Raw genomic sequence first — 12,985 nt, 5'->3', positions numbered from 1 at the left:
AAGGATCCCATGGGATACCCCTCGCAAACCGTTTTACACGCTGCATATGGCGATTCACCTCCGGGCTCTTCTGCGTCGCCATAGGTGTCTTACTTGTCGGTGGCTTAGTGAATCCACTTTTTTATATATATATATATATATATATAATTTTACAGTAAATGTTTTGGCACTGAACACGGAGGAAAAACTATGTCTGAATATATTGGTGTTTGGGATTACCATACATAGATTTATATTTCTGAATGTATCTTTTATTGTGGTCTTGACTTTTTCTGTTTTGTTTATACAGCATTTGAAATGTGAACATTTTTGAACTTCATTATGAAGTGTTTTGCTGTACAACATGTGAACATCTGATGATATCAAAAATGTATTTATATGTAATTCACCAAATTGTGTTCTTTTAAATTTATGTCCAATAGAGTTCAATTTTATTTTCTCGTCTCAAAGCACTGTTTCCACTGAACATTTTGGATTAAATATTAAAGAATAAGATTATGAAGTCCTCTTGTTTAAATTACATGTTCTGTTAACTTCAGTAGTTACTTCTAATTTTAAGAGTTGTTTTCAAAACCGTTTCTGTCTTTGATTATATTTGAAATAGCAATGGTGGTGGTTTTGGTTGAAATAATAGGATCAACAGTAAGGAAAATATTTGTTTATTATTTGTATTTGGCATCATAGTAAATTCTTTTTTCTGAAACATTTTGATAATGAGAGATTTTACAAAATTGTGTTTGTGGGTTTTCAACTTTTAGGGTTCTTACATTTAGTAATTAAAAGAATTTTGTAAATTTAAGGTATTTTAACCACGATGTATTATCATTAAGTCCATAGCAAAGGGCCAGAATAGCTCTGGCAGACTCCTTTCCTAGAATATTTGGAAAGAGGACAAATTTGATCTGCTTTTTCTTTCTTAAAACCAGTTCTTCCAAGCTCTTGCCAATTAAAAATGAAGTCCTTTTAGTGACAATAGCTTGGAATTGCTTCTAAGAATTACCTGCTCAAAATAGGTCTGCTTACTTCAGTTATAAAGTTTTTGTGAGAGGCAAAAAGAGCCTTTGATACCTTTTTATTGCAGTTTGTAGAGATGTGGGTATCCATAACACACACACATGCACTGTCCTGTTTTGTAAATGTTCCCTTGATCATTAAGCTACCCATCATCTGTTATCTGTACATTTCTTTGATGTTTACAGTCTGGTTTTGTAAGCTTTGGAGTCTCTATGGCATTCCCTCAGATGAAAACTCCAGGCAACACAAGTTCATTTCACTGGTTCAAATGTCCAGTTAAAAAGTGCAATAAGCTAGTAATATTGTCTCTTACAAGGCAGGAGTATATAAAATGAATGGATCAATGTATTTGTTCTAGTTTAGCACAATAGGCTTCCTTCACCCTCTTTTTTTTTTTTTTTTTTCCCCTTAACAGTTTACTGCCTTCATTTGTGAAATCATTTTTTTGAAATAATGAAAACTGTCAAAAGGCATTAATGTGTTTTCAGTTATATTTGCACTTGTGTGCTCATTACTAAACAGTTTAATTTGTATTAATTAAAAGGAAAGAACGAGTGCAGTATATAAAGAAATTTAGCAATTCTGAATAACACACTTTTGCTAAATTCCTTACAAAAATGAAATCTGTTCTGAAAAGGGTCTGTTTCTGAATTGACAGAATATTATAAAATATGAAAAATGTACATGCTTACCTAAATCCTCTATTATGAAACTTTAAAGAAAGAAGTGCGTTTCTAATTGCTGTCCTAATTTGAATGAAAACCAATGGCAGTAGTTGTACTCCAGAATGAATTTTGAGCACAATTGAGTTAATGCAGTAGTTCAAAGTTGAAAAGGTTGCAAGTTTACATAGTCTGTTAAATGGTATGGGTTTAAACATTGGTCTACAACAACATATTAGTAAAATGGTTGATTTTTCTACTTCACCTTTTTAAAGCAATAGTGTTTGTGCGTGTGTGTATGTATGTAGCGTACTGTAGTTTTACTCTTAAGTAAAATTTAATGGAATGGCACCTTTCATATGCTGCTTCGGCTAAGCTAAACTCTGATATTACTTACAAAGCACTTTTTTAGTGGTCAGCAAAAAAAAAAAAAAGTAAAAAATTAGAAACCGCTTTAAAGGGTACTGATCATACCTATTGCAATGCATATGGTTGTAGGATGGTGGTATACACCTGGAATTATTTGCCTAATTAGCAATTTTAGTGCATCTGTGTTATGTCCGCCTGGGAAAATGAGATTTACCATGTCCCTCTTCAAATATTTATTTTAATACCTGTAATAAATGAAGTTTAGTGCATGTGCAGACATACACGTTTTACTTTAGGTTTCTGTAGAGCATGAACTAAGGGTTAGGCTGCATAAGAATAGTCTTAATTTTTTTGGAAAAGGAAAATGAAAAGTTAAGGTGCAATCTAAATAACATTTGAGACTTAGTAGCCTAGTTGAGATATTTATAGTATGCTTGCTGTACAAAAGTATGTTTTTCTTTTTAAGCATTTAGGAAAGATTTACAAAAGGTACATTGTTACACAGTTGAGGGCGTGTTAAAATGTATAATGATAACCTAAAAGTTCAAAGTAACATCATCTTCTAGCAAGCTTGCTATACTTTTTTAAAATACTTTCTTTTTAGAAAGAAACAGGATCATACAGTTTTTTTTTCTGGCAGATCATTCCAGAAGTAACTGCCACTTAGTATCAATAGATACATTGACGGATCTATAACTGTATTGTAGACTAAAAGGCATGATCTAGTATTTATTGTAAGAATTAATAAATACGTGTAGTAAGTGGTTTTTTGTTTTTTGTTTTTTTTTTTTTTTTAAAAAAAAAAAAGCTTTGAGCATGAATTTCAGTTTTTAAAATTTTTATCCATTACATAGTTGTAGGAAGCCAAAGCCTGTTCTAGAAGCATTTAAATCCACCTAGGAAGGGGTGCAGGTCTAGTTTTGAGAACTTTAAAATGGATATAACACATTTCTTCACTCTAGTCCAGTATAGATTCTTCAGTTAGAATTTGATTCAGATCTAAGTTGGACGCCAATATATTGTATCACTTTATGGAAAACTTATACCCATTTTACTTTTGATTTGAAACTAAATAAACTGAAATATTTGTTCACCTAATGTTAAATGCTAATCACAAGAATTTAAAAAAAGAAACTTTCTACTCCTATTACAGTTTCATGAAGAGTGTTCTAGTGTTCTTTAATGTACTGCATAAAGGTTTTTTGTTTCTGCTTTTTTTTTTTTTACACATAAAAATAATAAAGTACCTATTTTTAAGTAAACTCCCAGCTTTTTCAATTAACTGCTAATTTTTTCTTGAATTTTCATCAGACATACCTAAAGTACATGAACTTGTATGTAATGTGTTGCTACATTAGTTCTTTAACTTTGTATATCATTTTCCCAAAATTTGTGTTTAAAAGATACTTTCAAAGCTATGCTCTGTCAATTCTGTTTTTTCTTTGCTCCTTGTTTGGTATACTTTCTTTCATGAGAAAGTATTTTGTGTTGACTTTGTCATTTTGTGTTTTTTTTAATGTAGTGTTATATCAATAGTATGGCATTGTCTTAGATTTGGAGTTAGGCAATGTGTAGTTTTGGATGATCAAGGGAATAAGATGTATTTGTTATCTTTGATAATTTGCAGAGCTTGAATTGAAAATGTGTATAATACTTCTAAACATAGCAACTTTTTATCTGTCTACAGGAACGAAATGTGGAAGCAGTACGTGGGGCAAAGGATGAGCGAGTGAGAGAAATCCGTAATGCAGTGGAGATGATGATTGCTCGACTTGATAATCAGCTAAAAAATAAACTTATCACTCTCATGGGTAAGCACGTACAGCCAATTGGTATTTGTGAATGTCTGTAAACATATTGTCAGGAAAGTAAAATGAAGTCCTTTGGAAAAACTCTTTTCTGTAGAAGCAGCTGAATACATTAGTGCACTTTGAAACCTGCTTTGAGTTTATGTGAATTTTAGGTATTCTGCAAATGATCTGATTTTCTAGTTTATAATAATTTTAAATGGAAATGTGCACAACTTATCAAATTTATTTCAAAACTGAGTTTCTAAAACAATTTTAGTGCCTGTTTAAGGTGCTATGTAATGTGCCAATGTCTTTACAACTCTGCAGACAAAGCTAGGAGAGCTTAAACTGGTATGACCCCTGAGCTCCCTGAAGAGCGCACCAAACATTTGTTAAAATAACCCCTGCTCCAAATATCTTTTATAAGGGACAGAGACACAGAACCTGTTATGGTAATTCTTTATTTTATTGGATGTTTAAAGCCTCCTGTGGTGTGTGTGTGTGTGGGTTTTTTTTTTGCATTCACCTCATTAAAGAAGTATGTAATGGATTTTTTTAAAGGAATGACAAAAATATTAGGTACGTTTTGTTACCAGTAACATTTAATCCCAGATCCTGCTCTTACGACTAGATGATGACCATTTGCTTTTTTTTACTTCAGCAAAAGAGTAGGGCTTGCTTTCTGGTACTAGAGTGGGGATAATTTGAGGTAGCTAGCTGTACAGAACACACACCCTGTTGTATATGGTGGCAGCTTTTATTAATTTAGTGCTATTTTCTAAATTGAAGGAGCTTTTTTCCCCTATATTAAATGCTGCAAAAATGTTTTCAAAATCATTGTTATTTGTATCCTAAATTATTCCAAATGACCTATTAATGTGCTACCTGATGAGCTGCTGCTAATGAAATAAAAATTCACCAGGATGCTTTATGGATTTTTTTTTTTTTCCTCCTGTTTAGTGGTTCTGTGTACATGTTCATGTATGGTTTTAATCTTGATCCACTATCTTGAATTAACCAGATCATCCCTGGCTCTGTTGCTTGTCTAGTCCTGGTTAGATTGTTCACTTTTTTGCATGCAAATTTATTTTTTTTGTGTTCTTCCTTTCACCTTACGTGGTTTCTTTTATTAGGAATTTGTTCGTTTTCGCATACCCCTTTGGGGGGGAGCACAGGGTCAGCCATTGTACAGTGCTCCTGGTGCAGTTGCAGGTTAAGGGCCTTGCTCAAGGGCCCAGAAGAGTAGGATCTCTTTTGGTAGTAACAGGGATTTGAACCGACAACCTTCCAGATACCAGCGCAAATCCTTAGCCTCAGAGCCGCCACTCCTCCCTTACTACCTAGATCAGTATATGAAAGTCTGAAAAATATACAAAGTATATTTTAAATATTCGCTTCTACATTTTTAACGTTTCAAATTATCCAACTTCAGCACATTTTCATATTAAATGTTGCACTGGCCACTTAAACATTTATTTTTGTTCCTATCACTCTTTGTTGAAAATGATAGCCAGATTGTGGGTTCAACCTTTCAGTCTGCACGATTCTGTTCTTGGTAATGGATCTTTATATTGCTAATGGGTATTGGTGTCCAAAGTACGTTCAGGTTGACCTCTGTAGTTTGCTAAATTTATTATCAGCAAAAATTATACTGTGTAAAATTTCCTTCTATAGGACAGAAGACTTCTCTGACACAAGAAACTGAGCTGCTGGAGTCTTTACTACAAGAAGTGGAACATCAGGTACTTTGAGAGGCTTGCATAACTCTGGTTTAATGTTGTGTGTTCTTGATCCACAACATGTTATGTTCAGCTGAGCACTTATTTTACTAAAGAGCATAACTTACTATGTTCTCGTCTACAGGAGGATTTTCTCTGAAACATGTTAAAATTTATAGTGTCAAAGTAAAAAACAGTTGTGGTTTTACTTGGTATTGCAATGTTGATTTTATCATATGAACTTTATATGAATGAATGAATGTTGTATGTAAAGTACTGCTGGTGTGAAATAAATGTAGCTTTGTCTGTGGAGAAAATATGTAAAGTGCATCTTTGTTAAAGCAGTTCTAAAATGACATTTATCTGTACAGAAACATAAAACCAAAATTTATATCTTGTTGCCAGAATACCACCATGCGAGTTACTTAAGTGTATGTTACCAGGGTGACAGTGGCTCTATGTCTTCACACTTCTTTGGGCACAAACAGTTTCCGGAGTTCTGCCAAAGTGACACTTTTTTGTCTAACAGTATCTGTTAACTTTTAAGCATTTGAAAACCTTTTAACTTTAATAATTAATTAAAAAAAAAAAGGCAAACGGCAGCAGAAAAGCAAACATTAAGATTAAGCCTTTAGCTATTGTAGTGGGTGATTGTTTTTGTGTTTTGCCCCTTCCGTGTAAAGGAACTTTAAAAATGTGCCTTTCCCTGGTGAAAGGAGAATGTTAATGTATTAAACACTTTTCACTAAGAAATGCTTCACTGACATTTTAATGTTCATCTCTCCACAGTTGAGATCCTGCAGTAAGAGTGAACTGATATGCAAAAGTCCTGAGATTCTTCTGATGTTTCAGCAGGTGCACCGTAAACCCATGGCCTCTTTTGTAACAACACCAGTGCCTCCTGATTTTACAAGGTAAACCTTATAAGTTGTGCTGAAAAGCTGGTTGCTGTGTGTTGTATTGGGTATTTGTGTTTTAGGATAATTTTGACTTCTAATGAAAAATCTCTAGACTCCAGAATGTTTCTATGTACAGATCCATCTGTAGATGAAACGTTTAAGAAGAGTGAGCTTGGTTGTAATAAATTGTTTCAGATTTCTTTTCCAGTGCTCCCCCAGGTGTGGGTTTTATTATATATAATACTAGCAGAATACCCGCGCTTCGCAGCGGAGAAGTAGTGTGTTAAAGAAGTTATGAAAAAGAAAAGCAAACATTTTAAAAATAACGTAAGATGATTGTTAATGTAATTGTTTTGTCATTGATATGAGTGTTGTTGTCATATCTATCTTTATATATATATATATATATATATATATATATATATATATATATATATATATATATATATATATATATATATATATATATATATACAAAATAGCTGCATTGGCATAGAATAAAAGGAAACATTTTAATAATAACGTAACATGATTGACAATGTAATTGTTTTGTAATTGTCATGAGTGTTGCTGGCATATATATATATACACAACATATACATATCTACATATATACTGTATATACACATATATATACAAATCTACATATATATATATATATATAGGGGTGGGACTCGATTAAAAAAATTAATCCAATTAATTAGAGGCTGTGTAAGAATTAATCTTGATTAATCGTATGTAATCGACACGTAAATTTGCCCCAAATCGCAAATGTTTTTTTTTATTTAAAACGGTTTTAGTGGGCTTACAGAATCAAATAATAGACATGGACATGAATATTGTAAACTGAAGCTGTTTTAATTTCTGAAAAAAGCTTTTAAACTGCATTTGAATTCAAAACAGAAACAAAAATATCATCCCTGGTTAAAATTGGGCAGACTTAAAAATAAAGTGGTAGTTTAAGTACTTTAAGTACATTTTCAGAATAGTATTGTCTTTAAATAATAATAACCAAAATTTCACCATAAAGTGCAGTTTTTCTTCTTAAAAAATAAGTCAGAAACATAAAAGGTAATTTGACCAGCTTACTCTTTAAACTCTGAGTAACATTAGCCAAAATTATTTTGTACATTAGGCTAAAACAGTGTGATCATTGAACATTTTGTAATTAGATGTATTTAGAATTACTAACGGTCACGGAAGTCCAATGATCCCCAGTAAGAGCCACAAAGTCCGCTTTCTGTAATGCATCTAATTTTGCTTGCTTTTCAGTGTGCACAAAACCATGCTTTTATCAAGGCTTCGCTCGGGTAGTCGAAATGATCAGTCGTAGGAACACGCTTTATTCCGACTCTAACATTTTTGTAGCTGTGATGTGTGCATCAGTGTAATGGATGTACCAGGAAATCATGCATTGACAAAAGTTCCCGTTTGCTTGGAATTGAAAGTGTGATTAAATGCTATTTTTAACGCGCTATGGAGTACATGCATCAAGCTTCTCAACTGTGCTTGTGCTAAGAAAGGGAAAATTTTAAAAATAACGTAACATGATTCTGCTAACCTAATATTTTTCATACGCCCCAAACCAAGGAGATGGGAAGGTAAAATGAATCGGTAGCGCATACATAGTCAGTACATCCCTCTCGAATCGAACCTCAATGTCGGCGTTAGAGGCTTAAGACTCTACAATTGCGCCACCGCTTGTCTATGCTAAAGTATGTATTGTAGATCGGGCTATAGATATACATTTATATATATACCCGTATCGCAGTGGAGAAGTAGAAGTTATGAAAAGAAAAGGGAACATTTTAAAAATAACGTAACATGATTGTCAATATACAGTAATTGTTTTGTGAGTGTTATTGAATGTTGCTGTCATCAAGGATTTGATTATCATTATTTCTTTCAATCAGGCTCGTATTTGTACGATGTGTTCAAGTTACATTCCGTGTTTGTCAATCGCTGTAAAGATAAGAGGTTTCATTCATCGATTAGTTCCTTACTGCATCAATAAACAGCTCGCCTTCCTTTTTATCTGTGATGTGACAAACTGCATGCACGGGTTTTTTTTTTACGCTGTCTTCCTTTAGCGGACATTGACTTTTTCCACCGTGTGCTTTGTTTCCACAGTAGCTGCATTTATGAATATGCTTATCAGACGCTTCATATTTTTGCTGCCTTTTCAATTGTGTAATTCGGTTTTGTTCAGCTCTTTGGAACTGTTGGCTTTTATCTGTGCACTGCATCAGTTCACGTGAGCCACTCGGTGTACTTGCATCGAAGGTTCCCAGCTGTGCTGGTGCCATCTCGTGCTATGTCCATAGCTTTATTTAATGTTACCTTAGTCCTGGCACTTAAAACTTTCTCTGGCAGTTTCGCTGAGTTTGTGTCAAACACCACCCTGACCATCTCATCTTCCTCTCCATAAGCACAGTCCTTCACCCGTGAATATTTACCCGTGGCAGTTTGCTATTGGATTGCCGCTGACGGATGGCCTTATATGGGCAGGCACTAAATTACAAACGCCAGCAGCAGCCTGTCTATGAACTTAATTTAAAGTGTAGGTTTACATCGTGCTTTGTTTCCGAAGTAGCAGAACTCGCTTCTTATTGTTTCGCTGCCTTCTCAATTATATAATGCATGTTTTCTTCAGCGCTTTTTTGAGGTCTTCCTGGTTTTCTATGTACTGCGTGATTACGTGGAGGCGATGATGTCACACGAAACTCCCCACGGCGTTGAAGCTCATCTCCATTACAGTAAATGGAGAAAAACTGCTTCCAGTTATGACCATTACGCGTAGAATTTCGATATAAAACCTGTCCAACTTTTGTAAGGAAGCTGTAAGGAATCAACCTGCCAAATTTCAGCCTTCCACCCACACGGGAAGTTGGAGAATTAGTGATGAGTCAGTGAGTGAGTGAGTCAGTGAGTGAGTGAGGGCTTTGCCTTTTATTAGTATAGATATAAACTGCTCCAAAAAATTAAAGGAGCACTTTCAAAACACATGAGATCTCAAGGGGAAAAAAATCCTGCTGGATCGAACTACTGATACGGACTGGGTTATATGTTAGGAATGAAAGGATGCCACATCGTTTAATGGAAATGAAAATTATCAACCTGCAGAGGGCTGAATTCAAAGACACCCAGAAAATCAAAGTGAAAAAATGATGCGGCAGGCTAGTTTGTATGGCCCCCACATGATTGTATGCATGCCTGACAATGTCGGGGCATGCTCCTAATGAGATGACAGATGGTGTCCTGTGGGATCTCCTCCCAGATCTGGACCAAGGCATCACTGTGCTGCTGGACAGCCTGAGGTGCAACCTGGCGGCATCGAATGGATTGAAACATAATGTCCCAGAGGTGTTCTATTGGATTTAGGTCAGGCGAGCATGGGAGCCAGTCAATGGTATCAATTCCTTCATCCTCCAAGAACTGCCTGCATACTCTCGCCACATGAAGCTGGACATTGTCATGCACCAGGAGGAACCCATGACCCACTGCATGAGCATAGGGTCTGACAATGGGTCCAAGGATTTCATCCCAACACCTAATGGCAGTCAATGTACCGTTGTCTAGCCGGTAGAGGTCTGTGTGTCCCTCCATGGATATGCCTCCCCAGACCATCACTGACTCGCCACTAAACCAGTCATGCTGAACGATGTTACAGGCAGCATAATGTTTGCCATGGTTTCTACTGACTTTTTCATGTCTGTCACATGTGCTCAGGGTGAACCTGTTCTCATCTGTGAAAAGCACAGGCCACAAGTGGTGGACCTGCCAATTCTGGTATTCTATGGCAAATGCCAATCGAGCTCCACAGTGCCGGACAGTGAGCACAGGGCCCACTAGAGGATGTTGGGCCACCCTCATGAAGTCTGTTTCTGATTGTTTGGTCAGTAACATTCACACTAGTGGTCTGTTGGGGTCATTTTGCCTGGCTTTGGCAGTGCTCATCCTGTTCCTCCTTGCCCAAAGGAGCAGATGGGTCCTGTTGATGGGTTAAGGATCTCCTATAGCTCTGTCCAGCTCTCCTAGAGTAACTGCCTGTCTCCTGGAATCTCCTTCATGCCCTTGAGACTGTGCAGGGAGACACAGCAAACCTTCTTGCAATGACACATATTGATGTGCCATCCTGGAGAAGATGGACTACCTTTGCAGCCTCTGTTGGGTCCAGGTATTGCCTCATAATACCAGTAGTGACTCTGACATCTAGCCAAATGCAAAACTAGTGAAAAAAACAGATGAGGAGGGAAAAATTTCAGTGGCCTCCACCTGTTAAACTATTCCTGTTTTGGGGGTTGTCTCATTGTTGCCCCTCTAGTACACCTGTTGTTAATTTCATTAACACCAAAGCAGCTGAAACTGATTAACTACCCCCTCTGCTACTTAACTGACCAGATCAATATCCCAGAAGTTTCATTGACGTAATGCTATATTCTGATTAAAAAGTGTTCCTTCAATTTTTTTGAGCAGTATATATTTAATTTTTTGCAGAGTACAAACTTCTAACAGCAGTTATAATCTGGTCTATGAAAGCTGGCACATTAGGAATTCTACCTGTGGAACTAGACAGTGAATAATTTTGAGCTGGGCAGCCTACTGTTAATTTGCAGGGTAGATGTTTGAAGGGATTTTTATTTTTATGTACCTTTACATAAATTGTTGCTTTTATACCTTTTTTCTTTCTCATTCTTTTAATCAGATGATTAACCTGTGGATGTATGGATAGTTTCTCTTTTTTTTTTTTTTTTTTTTCTTCCTTAGTACTGTAGTATTTTGTATAGTTCAATATTAATAATTGTCATCAAGATAATAGTATTTGTAATTAAAACATGTAATTATTTCTGCATTTTGAAAATAAGCTCTTTGGAAGACCTTTTTATTTGGGGAAAAACACTTAAGTTTCATCCACTGCATTATATAAAACTAGCCAACCCGTGGCGTAGCATACGCATAATTTATGTATTGATGGGTGAACAATTCCTGAAAGACACAGTTGTCCAAATGGGGTTGGTTTTGAGGATACGACTGTAGGTGAATGAAAAGATGTAACTCTGGAGAGGGCAACATACAATACAGCGTTATACACGCTGCATACAGGGATTCATATCCGCGAAAAATATGATCCTTCTTAGATGGGGCTGTCGCGTCCACCCACGCTCTCGAAGCATACACACTGCCTGGTCATGTGCCCACTCGCAAGAGCAACCAACAGAGACCCGCCCACCAGCAGTAAGACCATGGGTAACCCCTCGGAAACTGTTTTACACGCTTCATACAGCTATTCACATCCACGACAAGCATGCCTGCTCTTAGATAGTCCTGCCGCGTCCACCCTCGCTCTCGAAGCATATATACCGCCTGGTCATGTGCCCGCCCACAAGAGAAACTTACAGAGACCTGCCCACCAGCAGCCTGTATGTGTGCCTCTGTCTGTCTCTGGCGCTGCCTTGTGTGTGTGCGTGGCTTTCTCTCGCGCTCCGTCTGTGTGAACCGGTCAGGCACAGAGAAGGTCAGCTGCTGAGAGAGTGTCTCAACTGTTGTAGGGCATGCATTGGTTAAGCATGAACAGTCAATGTGGCTCAGAGGTGCATGTGGACTCTACGACAGACGAACCTAAATTACACCGTTTTTCCTGTGTCATCGCATCCAAGTTGGTGGGCGTGGTTCTGCGAGTTGTCATTGTATCCAATGGTCTTAGAGTTGGTGGGCGTGTCTCCTTCCTGCGTGCGCCATGGGCGTCTTACTTGTCGGCGGCTTAATGAATCCACGCCCCTTCCAGCGTGCTTTCCATGGGTGTCTTGCCTTTCCATGGGTGTCTTGCCTTAGTGAATTATATATATATAGATTCCATCACAATCGATCTTAGTGTTGATCTGAATGCCTTTGGCACTGATTTACACTAGTATCTTAAAACACAAATATCTTTGAACAATAACATCTGGTTTCAAAGGTGGTTCTTTTGTTTTTGTTTTTGGCTTTACCATCCAAAAATTAGATATAAAGTCTGAATTAGGGTAAGGCGCCCTAGTTTGGGGGTGTTTATACAAAATGTAATTTACTACTTTATTTTTAAAGTCTAAATGTTTGCAATAGTGTTTTTTTATTAATGTTATGATATGTTATGATTTCTTATACCGCAACACTGGTTTAAATTGCCTAAACAACGTTCGGAACATGGCGCAGCGGGAAACTGTTTAAGGGGGGACCTTTTTCACTGCTACACTGCTAAACACACAAGCAACAGAGTACATGCGTTAGTGGAGGTATTGCGCGGGGGCCCTTTTTCACTGCTACACCACTAAACACATATGCAACGGAGTAGATGCGGTAGTGGAAGTATTGTGCGGTGAAAATGGACAAGAGAACATTCTGAAACTGAATCTGTAGCAGACGATAAAGCTGAAATTGATGACGCAGAAGAACTTTTGCCGACCAAAAGGAGTCGCATCCATTGCCTGGAGATACTGTACTTTGGTTTTAAAAGGTGGGATATGGACTATTATGTTCAAATCTGTAAATACTGTTTC

The 12,985-nt window shown here is 36.6% G+C and overlaps 1 protein-coding gene across 3 annotated transcripts in view; it reads left to right on the top strand.

The window, feature by feature from the left end:
• The window catches only part of trim37 (tripartite motif containing 37), a 64,914-nt gene that overhangs the window by 14,506 nt on the left and 37,423 nt on the right, over window positions 1-12,985 (top strand). For all 3 annotated transcript variants that reach the window (XM_039756859.1, XM_039756860.1, XM_039756858.1), the window contains exons 8-10: window positions 3,733-3,856; window positions 5,510-5,577; window positions 6,343-6,467. In XM_039756859.1, the coding sequence (XP_039612793.1) occupies window positions 3,733-3,856; window positions 5,510-5,577; window positions 6,343-6,467 (317 nt within the window). The remainder of the gene's footprint in view (window positions 1-3,732; window positions 3,857-5,509; window positions 5,578-6,342; window positions 6,468-12,985) is intronic.

Source organism: Polypterus senegalus, chromosome 6 (genome assembly GCF_016835505.1).
Source record: "Polypterus senegalus isolate Bchr_013 chromosome 6, ASM1683550v1, whole genome shotgun sequence".
NCBI classification, from domain to species: domain Eukaryota; kingdom Metazoa; phylum Chordata; class Cladistia; order Polypteriformes; family Polypteridae; genus Polypterus; species Polypterus senegalus.
Note: the sequence above shows the minus strand (reverse complement) of the source record. Positions and strands in the feature narration are given on the sequence as shown.